We start from the raw sequence: 12990 nt of genomic DNA, 5'->3' as shown, positions 1-12990 counted from the left end.
TCAGTAGCAAGGTGTATAGTGTATGCCTTGCAAATAAAACATCCTGGGTGATCCTCAGTACCAAAAAAGGACAAAAAAAAAAAAAAAAAAAAAAAGAACAAAAAAACACCAACTATGTTTTAAATTAAAACTATATTTAAAGTATAAGAATTCACAGACAAGTAGCATTATATTTGGTTAAGCCATAGGAAATTGCAGATTGTATAACTCCAAGTCAGTCAAATATTAGCCATTTCATATGGACCAACTTTATACAGGAAGAGTCAAAAATATTTATTCCTGCTAATTTACTCATGTAAAAGCCTTGGAGGCTTTTTTTGTTTTTTTAATTAGTGTACTTTAGTTGTGTAGGGGTTTTATATGATATTTCCACACATATACATAACTTACTTTGATCAAATTCACCACCTCTATTACTCAGAAATCCTCAATGCTCTAAAAAGATACCAGTAAAGCTGGGTGCTGGTGGCTCACATCTGTAATCTTAGCTACTCAGGGGGCTGAAATCAGAGAATCACAGTTTTAAGCTAGACCAGGCGGAAAGTCCACGAGAACCTTATTTCTAACAAACTATGCAGAAATAACCAAAAGTAGCACTGTGGCTCAAGTGGTAGAGCACTAGCCTTGAGAAAAACAATCTCAGGGACAGCACCCAGGCCCTGAGTTCAAGCCCCAGGTCCAGCACGTGTGCACACATGCACATGCACACACACACAGATACCAATAAATACAAATTCTGTAATCATACTATCCTACCTGTTCACGCTTATTCTGTATCCATGAATAGATCACATTGGGTTGTCTCACTGTCTTACCATTAGCACTAATAGAGGTGCATGGAGGTAGATTAGAAAATCCAGACATTTGCTCATCTATTTAAAAAAAAAAAAAAATAAGATAAGAACTTAGGCTGTCTGGTCCTGAGCAAGTAGGGCATTTCAAGTTTTAAGAAATAAGTATTCCTCACCAGAAGCAGAAGTCCATAATCTTGGCCCTCTTCTTATTAGCAGAGGACTTTGTGATGACGTATAACAAATGTTTGCATCGAAAATCCCAGCCATTCGATTCACCACATTAGAGCCAAAAGGAGACCCAAAGGTACTTGAAGTATCAGGTGTAGATAATTTTGAAGAAAATAGTGCAGTTTTAGCTGATGGTGGTAGTGATGATCGAGGTATCTGGCTAGGTTTTGGCGTCTGAAGAGCAGTTTCTTCTGTAAAAGAACAGAAGCAGTGTTAAAGAGGTGGTGTAGGCCAAGCATGCTAGCATGAAGGTTCTCGACTTCTCTTGTGTCTCACTTCTTTTGTCTAACACATCTAAAGCTACGTAGATTGTTTTTAGACAGGTTTAAAGTCTAAATTTTTTTTTCTACAATTTAAAGACCACTCAATGAGTGGTCTTTCAAATATCTTTTTCTGCCAGATTAGTGTACCTCCATTTATTTTCCCCTCCCTATGAATATCTAGATCTTCAAGGCCAGTTTCTCTAAGTTATTTTGAAAGAATTCTCATCAATTCACTTATTTTGGGCATGAAACACTTAACTCAGGGCCTTGTACTCTAGATAAGCTTTCTTGTTCAGAGATAGCACTCTTACCACTTGGGCCACCATACTTTCAGTCTGGCTTTTTGCTAGTAAATTGGAGCTAGAGTCTTCCAGATATTTTGTCTGGTCTGGCTTAGAAACTCAGTCTTCTAGAACTCAGCCTCTACAACAGTTAGACCCCAATGATATCTGGTTTAATTTACTTTCTTTTGCTAGTCCTGGGGCTTAACGGCCTGTGTGCTGTCCCTGAGCCTCTTTGTGCTCAACACTAACCACTTGAGCCACAGAGCCATTTCCAGCTTTTTCTGAGTAGTTTATTGGAGATAAGACTCACAAACTTTTCTGCCTGGGCTGGCTTGGAATCTTGATCCTCAGATCTCAGCCTCTAGAGAAGCTAGGATTACAGATGTGAGATTCTTATCTCTAACCATTCAAAGACTAGAAGTTGTGCTATGGCTCAAAGTGGTAGAGTAGTGCCAGGCACGGTGGCTTACAGCTTTAATCCTAGCTACTCAGGAGGCTGAGAACTGAGGATAGCAGTTCAAAGCCAACCCAGATAGGAAAGTCCAAGAGACTCTCATCTCGGATTAACCACCAGAAAACGGAAGTGGCACTGTGGCTCAAGTGGAAGAACACTAGCCTTGAGCTGAAGAGCTGAGAGACAGTGTCCAGGCCCAGAGTTCAAGCCCCATGATCAACCAAAAAAAAAAAAAAAAGTGGTAGAGTGCTAGCCTTGAGGAAAAGAGCTTCGGGACAACACCTAGGCCTTGATTTCAAGCCTTACAACTGACTAAAAGAAAAAAAAAATCATCTTATATTAGGTTTGCATGTAGTTCAGTGGTAGAGAGCTTCTTGAACATGCATGAGACACTCGATTTACTCTCTCAGAAAAGAAAACAAAACTAATTGGACCAGGAATGTGGCTTAGTGGTAGAGTGCTTGCCTAGCATACATGAAGCCCTAGGTTCCATTCCTCAGTACCACATAAACAGAAAAGGCCAGAAGGGGCACTGTGGCTCAAGTGGTAGAGTGCTAGCCTTGAGCAAAAGAAGCTCAGAAACAGTGCCCATGCCCTGAGTTCAATCCCCAGGACTGGCAAAAACAAAACAAAACAAAAAAACAACAACTTATCACCTTAAAACTACCAAGTTATGGTCTATTGTATAACAAGGGAACTTTCCTGACACTAGAGCACAAGGCTAAGGACATTATTTCTACTAGGATTCAATATCTGGCTATAAGAAATTATCAACATTCAAGCTGGGTACCAGTAGGTCACACATGTAGTCCTAGCTACTCAGAAGGATTATGGTTCAAAGCCAGCCTGGACAAGAAAGTCCATAAGATTCTTCATTCCAATTAAGCACTAAAAAGCCAGAAGTGGAGTTGTGGCTCAAATGGTAGAATGCTACCCTTGGGGGGAAAAAAAAAAAAAAAAGCTCAGAGACAGCATGTTTTTGTTTTTTTTTTTTAATTCAGGACCTTGCACTGAGTAGTGAAGTCCTCTATTGCTGAGCCACACCTACAACCTGCAGTCCTTTTGTGCATTGCTTATTTTTAAGACAGGGTCTTTTAGCCTGGGCTTATATAGCCTAGGCTGGTCACAAACTCATTATCTTCCTGCCTTACCTTCTTTACCTCATTCATCACCACAGTATGCCATCACAACCCACAATTTTTTCAGTCTAAAAGATACCCATGTCTTTTTGGTGATTTGATGCAACGTTCTATATGTTGGCTCAATCTTGCCTAAAAGTATACACCTCACACTCATGTTAATAATCTTAGATTAATCACTGTCATTTATTAAGAAAAAGGATACAAATGTTTTTATCCTCTCTTACTAGAAGTTACCTGAGGAATTTAGTTTCTTAGGTTCTACTGGGTATGATGAAGATAGCCTCCCATTGGTAGCAGCAGCTTCTTGGTACAGAACCAGTTTCTGAGTCATATCATTTAAAAGATTCAAACATTCTCTGGAAATGGCAGTCCAATTGTGGGGATGTCCACCTAAGAAAACCAGGTAAGGTTTTTAAAATGTAAAGAATCACAATTTTTCTATTTTCTTCTTATTACTATCAATCTTACTGTGTTTACTTTACAAACCTTACTGTAGGTATGTACATATTAGAAAACACAATATATATATGGTTTAATACTGTCAAGAGCTTCAGACATTCACTAGAGGTTTTGGACTGTGTATAAGAGCCAATGGTTGCTATTTTATCTCTAAAGAAATAAAGAGTTTATATATCTGCCCTTATTTAACATACAACTGTACCCTCACTCCTTTGTCAAATTACCTTACTACCTTTTGATTTCTAAAAACCTTTGTATCCAAGAGATTATATATCTTATATCATATATATATAGATACACACACACATAAACTGCTTTATTATGTAATGGGAATAGTAGTGAAAACACTCCTCTTATTGTGTGTGAATCATTCACTCTTGACCTATACACCTCCTACAACACTTCACCCTTTTAGAACTTAAGAGGAAAATAATTTAACGTACAAATAAACCCATACAAAATACTCCATCAGACTTTTTTTTTTTTTTTTTTTTTTGCCAGTCCTGGGGCTTGAACCTAGGGACTGGGCAGTGTCCCTGAGCTGCTTTTGTTCCAAGGTTAGCACACTTGAACCACAGCACCACTTCTGGCTTTTTCTGTGTATGTGGTACTAAGGAATTGAACCTAGGGCTTTATGCATGTTAGGCAAGCATTCTATGACTAAGCCACACTCCCAGCCCTCAGACATTTTGTACTGTACCACTAGGAACTGTGTAATAATATTCTAGTCTAATTTTAATAATATACCCTAAATTTAATATCTCTAGGAGTGACTCACTATTCTCTGGCAAAGGACATACAAACTTGTTTACTTTCCCTGAATCTCTGAAAAAATAATAGAGATTTCCTAATACAAGTCTGACAGAAAAGTACTATTAATTTTTCATAGTGTCAGCTCTGGATTTCTCACAAAACAAAAAGGAAAATGGCTTTCAATTATTTTTTTCCCCCAGCCTTTGGGCTTCAACTCAGCGCCTGGCCACTGTCCCTGAGCTCTTTCACTCAAGATTAGCACTCTATCATATGAGCCAGACTTTCATTTGCAGCTTTTGGTAGTTAAATGGAGATTAAGAGTCTCATGGACTTTCTGCCTGGGCCAGCTTCAAAACATCATCCTCAGATCTCATGCTCCTGAGTAGCTAGAATTATAAACATGAACCAATGACACCCAACAATTAATTTTTGTTATTTTTTTCTTTTTCAATTAATCATATTTTTATACAACTAGATTTCATTTCCATATAACACTTAGCTATAGAAAATATTTTTACAATTTGAGAATTGGCAAGTTTGGCAAAACAATGTAGAGCTAATTAAAAGATAAAAAACTACTGGGTTCCTTGTTCCCATTGGTGGCTGGGGCTGGAATAATTCCCCTTTAAAAACAAGAGAGCTCACGCCTCTAATCCTAGCTACTCAGGAGACTGAAATTTGAGGATCACGGTTCAAAGCCAGCCCAGGCAGGAAAGTCCATAGGACTCTTATCTCCAATTAACTACCAGAAAACCAGAAGTGGCGCTGTGGCTTAAGTGGTAGAGCGCTAGCCTTAAGCTGAAGAGCTGAGGGACAGTGCCCAGGTTCAGAGTTCAAGCCCCACAACTGACCAAAAAAAAAAAAAAAGAACAAGATAGCACTGGCAAAGTACAGTCTTAAACTGCTTGGGAAATGGCAATGGAGATAAAGTGTGTCAGGACTGCCCAGAGCATCCTTGTACCATCAAATCCACATCCTGACTCTTTTTAAAAGGGAAGCAGAGAAGCACAGCAGGAAGAAAGCTCTGTACTTTCAGTCAAATAAAATTTTTATTCCAATTCTGACAATGAATTAATTCAAGCCATTATTTTCTTTGAGTTATATTTACCATCTAGAAACTAGACCACCTAGTCTTTTAAAACCCTTTGTAAAAACAAACAAACAAACAAAAAACCCTTTGTAGCATTAAAATTCCTACTTAAATATTCTTGAAGACATATCAATCTACTACATAGTTTCAAGTTAAGATAGGGAGTTGTAAAAATAAAAGTTTACAAACACTTTTCCTGGTAATATAAATTTTACTCACAACCATGCAAATGCTTAATCTGTATAAGATTTAAGTCCATATTTCATTAAAGGGACCCTCTGATGTGTGATGTTTTAATAAATATATCAATATACCTCTCCCCCAAAACTTTCAGTAGTGCACATACATATCTAATCAAGTCTATTTTTAGTAATACCTGGTTGGCTAAGGCTAAAAACTTCTTGTCTTCGAGAGGGAGAATACTGAGAAAGCAACATCAGGTCCTGCAAAGCTAAATACTAAAAGGAAAAAGTACACATTATTTAAAATTTTTAATCTCCAAACATAAAAATCTTATTTGTGTATTGGGCTCATAACATTACTTTTGTCAGTCTTGGGGCTTGAACTCACTTCCACTGAGCTTCTTTTGCTTAAGGCTAGCGCTCTAGACACGAGAGCCACAGCATACTTCCAGCTTTTTCTGTTGATGTGGTACTGAGAAATGGAACCCAGGGCTTCACACATGCTAGGCAAGCACTCTACAACCAAGCCACATCCTCAGCCCCACTCATAACATTTTTATAAAAGAAATACTATTTCAGAAACATAACCTTTTCTAGATTCACAGTACTTTCCTACCTACACCTTCTACCCAATGTAGGCTCCAGTTACAAATAATGACGTAATTAATTGTGTTCTTTCACCTTTGTGGTGGAAAACTTAAACATCACGTCTTCCTCAAACTTCACCTGGTTCACTCAAGTGTAGCACTTCACATATGGTAAATGACTGTTTGCTTGCTTCATCTGGCTCCACCCACTAAACTATGAGGCCAAAGGACATCAACCACCTCCTGCTGACCACTGTGACTAACAGACAGCAGACACACATTTGGGGTTTTTGTTTGTTTGTTTGTTTTATTACTGAAAACACCTAACAGTTTCTCTCCTGGGAAGCCTCTTTACCAATCCTTTCTGTGATGCTCTTATGTTGGTCACAAGCACATAAGTGCTCCCACTTACTGGCCAGAGTGAATTTTAATTATGCATCTGCCTGCCTTTTCTGTTAGGCTATACAAAGTCCTCCTAATCATCCTACCCACAGCAACTAGCAATGACTGTCTCCCTCCCTCTAAAAACATTCAGTGAGTTATCAAATGAATATATGAATCTAAGTTAATTTAACAAATTGGTCACCACATATATGATAGATATATGCACGCAACGGAGGGAGGCCAGAAGGAGGAACAGAATAAGTGGGAAACAGAACAATATACAACAAAGGGGCCCATCAGCTGCACTGGACATAGAAGAAAAAGAACTAAGCAACCCAAAGACAGCAATGGGAAGGGAGCAATGAGAGGCAAAGAGGTAACAGCCTACACTAAGCAAAAGAAAAGAAATGTAATCATCACCTGATGTAGAAAAAATAATTTGTATTGCCAAAGCTCATAGAATTCACAAACTTTATAGACCCTGATAATGACAATTTGCCTTGTGAAGGTTAAAATGTTTGTGACTTTAACTAAGTATCACTATTCCACAATACTAGGAAATATGTGAAATTTATGTAATCAACTAATCTCAATTAAAAAAAAAAGTGAAAGAAGGGATGGGTTAGGAGTGATGGGTGACAATGTTGTCAGACACCTTATACTCATATACTGTTTTGTAGAATGGGAACTTCTTTGTACAACTACTTAAAGATATAATAATAAAAAAAGTTTAAAAAATTGGTCACAATTCATATTTAAAGGTAATTAGAGCGCGGTGCTGGTGGCTCATGTAATCTTAAGTACTGAGATCTGAGGATCACAGTTCAAAGCCAGCCCAGGCAAGAAAGTCCATGAGACTCTTATCTCCAATAAACTACTCAGAAAAAGCCAGAAGTGGTGCTGTGGCTCAAGTGGTAGATCAATGTCCTTGAGCACAAAGAGGCTCAGGGACAGCACCCATGTCCTGAGTTCAAGTCTCAGGACTGGCCTAAAAGAAAGGTAATTAGAGCCTCAGTAGTTCATTTTCTTATTTGTTTAAAGCTTCTCTAGACTGATCCAAACTTTAAGTTCCAACCATTTTCTGTTTATCTCTCTCTCTCTCTCTCTCTCTCTCTCTCTCTCTCTCTCTCTCTCTCTCTCTCTCTCTCTCTGTGTGTGTGTGTGTGTGTGTGTGTGTGTGTGTGTGTGTGTGTGTGTGTGTGTGTGTGTGTGTGTGTGTATGTGTGATGTGCGCACGCGCACATCAATATGGGGCTTGAACTCAGGGCCTGAATGCTGTCCCCTTTTTCACTCAATGATGGCATTCTAACATTTGAGCTGCAGTTCCACTTCTAGCTTTTTTGTGGTTAATAGGAAATAAAGTCTCATGGACTTTCCAGCCCAGGTGCCTTCAAACAAATCCTCAAATCTCAGCCTCCTGTGTAGATAGGATTACAGGCATGAACCACAAGCACCCAGTTGTTTCAATTCTTTTTTTTTTTTTTGGTCGGTCGTGGGGCTTGAACTCTGGGCCTGGGCGCTGTCCCTCAGCTCTTCAGCTCAAGGCGAGTGCTTTACCACTTGAGCCACAGCGCCACTTCCGTTTCAATTCTTTTTTAACAGACTATGAAAACTGGGTATGGTGGTACATGCTTTGCTACCAGGAACAGGCTGTGAAACTAATGCATTTAGTTGGCTGTAACTATATAACTATAATCTCATGCTGGGAAATATTTGCGCTTCTTTTCTAAATACAGAATTAGCTAGCTTGGCTAGGAGTAGTGGTGCACACTCATAATTTCAGCTATTTGGGAGACTGAGGCAGAAGAACAGCTTTAACCCATGAGTTAAGAGCCAACTATGGTGACATCCTGTTTCAAAACAAGAGAAAAATTAGCTGTCTTATACATACTCCTCACTTTACATTGGCATTTTAGTTACTTAAAATTAAAACTGAAAATACAAACAGCACTAGCAAGTAGTTGATTTGGCCAGGGAGGGGGTGACAGGACTAGAGAGTGAGGTAAACTCAGAACTTTATGCTTTCTATGTAAGAGCTCTACTACTTGAGCCACACCCCCAGCCAGTTTTACACCAGTAACAGAATATTCTAGGCCTTCAAAAATTATCTCTAAATATATAACTATGCTAAATACTAAGTTTGTCAGTTATAGCTAACAGTGTAAAGATACAAAAGGAACAGTTTTAGTACCTTTATGATGAGGGGAGGATTGCTACTTAAAACTTTCGGGAGGCATTCATCTGAGTCTCCTGCAAATGGCGGCTGAACAGGGAACACATGAGCCTGTCGAATATAACCCAAAGAATATAAAAATGATTATTTTTACAACCTTGTTCTACTCAGTAAATAAGCATTAATTGTACCAAGGAGATAGTACAACCAAATTAGGGCCCCTTGCCAAATCAAGAAACATTAAGGCTAAATAAATCCAAATACAGTATCTATAAAAAAAAAAAAAAAAAAGGTACTATCTTGACTGGATTTAGTTACACCTGTAACTCCAGCATTTGGGATTTAGGGCAGAGACAGGAGGATCATGGGACTTAAGGCCAGCCTGAGGTACACTGTGAAACTCTTTCAAAAAACCAAACAGCAGGGGAAAAACAACAACAATGTCCCAATTTTACTGGACTCTGGCTTGTTCTTTTTTCCTGCCAGTTCTGAGGCTCGAACTCAGGGCCTGGGCACTGTCCTCGAGTTTCTTTTTGCTCAAGGCTAGTGCTCTACCACTTGAGCCACAGCATCATTTCTGTTTATGTGGTACTGAGGAATAGTAGGCAAGCACTCTACCACTAAGCCACATTCCCAGCCCCCTAATCGTATCTTAATAGTAATTATGTTAATAGCATATAACTGCATATAAAATGTAATAGCATTAAAATTCAAGCATATCTAGTATGCACTTAATAGAGAAACAGGAGCTTTGGAAAGAGTACCAAACTACAAATAAAGCATATAAATACAATTCAGTTTAATTTCCAAACATTAAGTAAATACCAATTTTGACCTTCAGAAAAATATAAAGTATAAATGATATGTATCTGCCAGATGTTGTAACTCACAGTACTTGGGAGTCAGAGGAAGGAGGACCATTCATTTGAGACCAACCTGTATTATAGGGAGACTCTCAAAAATACATTAAGTAAACAAAAATAATTCATATAGCTTTTGTCACAATACACTGATCAATGCTTTATTAAAAAATAAATCTGGAATGGCACTATGGCTCAAGTGGTAGAGCACTTGCCTTGAGCTGAAGAGCTGAGGGATAGCGCCCAAGCCCAGAGTTCAAGCCCCACGACTGACAAAAAATAAATAAATAAAATAAATCTGTGTACTCTAAAGCACACAAAAAATTAACACATGCATGTTAGGCAAGCATTTGTTAGTAAGTACTAACCTCTGTGGCATAGATTTTGAAGAGTATCCATGAGATGTACCAAGTCATCAGGAGGAAGACACCACAAAGCCAGACATGGTAGAGTAATGAGAGGTTCAAGAGGCCACTTACTGTGTCAAGAGGCCTGTGAAAGTGCCTGTGAATGCACAATGTACCAGTTAATTTAACAGACTTGGGACTCTACACTGAACTTCCTTCCTTTCCTGGGGCATGAACTCAGGGCATGGGCACTGCCTCTAGTGTTCTACCACTTGAGCCAAAGCTCCACTTCCAACAAATCCTATTTCTAAATAATGGTTATTACAATAGGTATTTCCTTAGTACTTTCTTAGGTGTCCCTAGGGGACATCTTAGGTGAAGTGTAGACCTGAACTATCCTAATTTCCTATGATCCAAATCTTCACTGCCATTTACTGTGGAAGAATGAGTCAAGTCTATATGCCTAACTACTTTGACTAAATCAAAGTTTATTGTTGCTGCTTTGTAGTAATTTAATACTTTAAAACCATATAATGCCAGATACTGGTGGCTCACTCTTATAATCCTAGCTACTCAAGAGGCTGAGATCTGAGGATCGTGGTTCAAAGCCAGCCCGGGCAGGAATGTCCCTGAGACTCTTATCTCCAATTAACTACCAAAAAACTGGCAGTGGCTGGGATTCAAGGGGTAGAGTACTCACCTCGAGCTGAATAGCTCAGGGACAGCACCTGGGCCCAGAGTTCAAACCCCATGATCGACAAAAAAACAAAAAAACTATATAACATGACAAAAAAGCTGGACACAATGACTCATGCCTGTGATCCCACGCTGGGGAGGGAGAGGCAGGAAGATCCTGAGTGCAGGCCAGTTTAGGTTACATAACAAGATTGCCTCAGAACAACAACAAAAACCAAAAATGATTAGGACCCCTCCAGAGCCAGATTTCAACTTTACCTGTATAGCCTATAGTTTTAAAATGGTTAGAAGTACACCCTACTAAACAATTCTGTTTTTTAAACAACTTGAGAAACTAGCAGAATTTAAAAACAAAAAACAAAAAACTACAAGCTGATACATTACCAAACTTCGAATAGAACAATTAACAAAACCCTAAGTCTTACAATCACACAACCAGCAACTATGAAAATCAGGTTTTGAATCTCTGCCATTTGTAAGCATAGTAATTAGGTTAATCACTCCATCATTCCCACCCTCATTTTCCTCCCACATTTTCCTTACTCATACAATAGTGGTATAATCTCTCCATTCAAACTCCTAGGGCTAGTGTAAGATTTAAAGCAACTTATGTTACACAGAGTACCCAACACATTGTTGGCATTCACTGGAGGGAGGAGGAGTTACCAATAAATGATGGAATTAGTATGTTTAATTTCTAAGTAAACATTTACTGAGTGTCTGACATTCAGAAAAGATGGAGTACTAGGCACTCAGCCAAAAAACGAACATTTTTTGAGTGAAAAGACAAAAGCACTATGCTAAATCTTTATTAAATATAATTATTTTTCTCTTTCTAGTTGACCCAGTTTACAAAATCAGGGCTAGCATAATGACACATGTATTGGATTTCACATCTAACAGTTAAGCCTAGGTTAAAAAAATTAGCTAGGAGTCAGGCGCTGGTGGCTCACGCCTGTAATCCTAGCTACTCAGAGGCTGAGATCTGAGGATCGTGGTTCAAAGCCAGCCCGGGCAGGAGAGACTGTGAGACTCCTATCTCCAATAAAACCACCAGAAAACCGGAAGTGGCGCTGTAGCTCAAGTGGTAGAGCGCTCGCCTTGAGCTGAAGAGCTAAGGGACAGGGGGGAGGGGGGAGGCTGGGAAGGGAGGTGAAGGGTAAACAAAGGAGGAGGCTGCAATGCTTGGTAAGAAATGTATGCATTATCCTGCCCATGTAATTGTAACCCCTCTGTACAGTATGTTCTCAAATAAAATTAAATTAAATTAAAAAAAAATCCTCTGTACAGATGCAATAAACTCATGATTTTATATAGATTTAAAAAAAAAAAAAAAAAAAGAGCTAAGGGACAACGCCAGGCCCAGAGTTCAAGCCCCAAGACCGACAAAAAAAAAATTAGCTAGGAAAACTTATAAGTGAAGAATTGAAACTGATATAATTAAAAAGCCTTATCTCTTAAATACTCATAAATGCCCATATTCCTACTTATCAAAATGATACTAGTGGGGCTGGGAAGGTGGCTCAGTGGCAGAGCACTTGCCTTGCATGCATGAGGCCCTGGGTTCGATTCCTGAGAACCACATAAGCAAAAAAGAAAAAAGCTGGAAGTGGCGCTGTGGCTCAAGTGGTAGAGTGCTAGCCTTGAGCTGAAGAGCTGAGGAGGGACAGCGCCCAGGCCCAGAGTTCAGGCCCCACATCTGGACCCAAAAAAAAAAAAAAAATGATACTAGCGGATGGTTTGATATGATACAAAACGCTATACAAATCTCACAGTGGACTAATCAATAAGTAAATGACGAACACTGGAGAAAACTAACATTTACTTTTAGCACGTATAGATTTAACCTTTCTCTATGTGCAAAGCACAAAAGGATGACTAGAGCACACATGCAGGGATGACTCACATGCTTCTCCTCAATTGCTGCCTTGCTCAATTTTGACTTCCTCATAGGCAGATGGGAAAAGTGCTATAGCTGATGTAGAATGACTGTCATTGCTGCTTTGTAGTAATTTAATACTTTAAAACCATATAACGCCGAGCGCTGATGGCTCATGCCTATAATCCTCGCTAATCAGGAAGCTGAGATCTGAGCATCACAGTCCAAAGCCAGCCCATGAGACTTATCTCCAAATAACCACTGGAAAACGGGAAGTGGTGCTGTGGCTCAAAGTGGTAGAGCACTGGCCTTCAGTGAAAAAGCTCAGGGACAGTGTCCAGGACTTGAGTTCAAGCTCTATGACTGACAAAAAAAACAAAAACAAAAATAAAAACCACTGGTGAGAAAAATCAAA

The 12990-nt window shown here is 39.0% G+C and overlaps 1 protein-coding gene across 1 annotated transcript; it reads right to left on the bottom strand.

Annotated features, from left to right (window-relative positions):
* Nucleotides 1-709: 709 nt before the first annotated feature.
* On the bottom strand, nucleotides 710-10172 carry LOC138807112 (nucleoporin NDC1-like). The gene is made up of 6 exons (XM_069992683.1): nucleotides 10022-10172; nucleotides 8812-8904; nucleotides 5844-5925; nucleotides 3400-3555; nucleotides 968-1213; nucleotides 710-872 (listed from the first exon to the last, which is right to left on the bottom strand). Exons 1-6 carry the CDS (start codon nucleotides 10067-10069, stop codon nucleotides 748-750), a joined length of 750 nt encoding a protein of 249 aa, XP_069848784.1. The 5' UTR covers nucleotides 10070-10172; the 3' UTR covers nucleotides 710-747.
* Nucleotides 10173-12990: the final 2818 nt, after the last annotated feature.

The sequence above is a fragment of the Dipodomys merriami genome, unplaced genomic scaffold (genome assembly GCF_024711535.1).
Source record: "Dipodomys merriami isolate MVZ:Mamm:240054 unplaced genomic scaffold, mDipMer1.0.p SCAF_4107, whole genome shotgun sequence".
NCBI lineage: Eukaryota > Metazoa > Chordata > Mammalia > Rodentia > Heteromyidae > Dipodomys > Dipodomys merriami.
The sequence above is the reverse complement of the archived record's forward strand: the minus strand, read 5'-3'. Positions and strand labels throughout refer to the sequence as shown.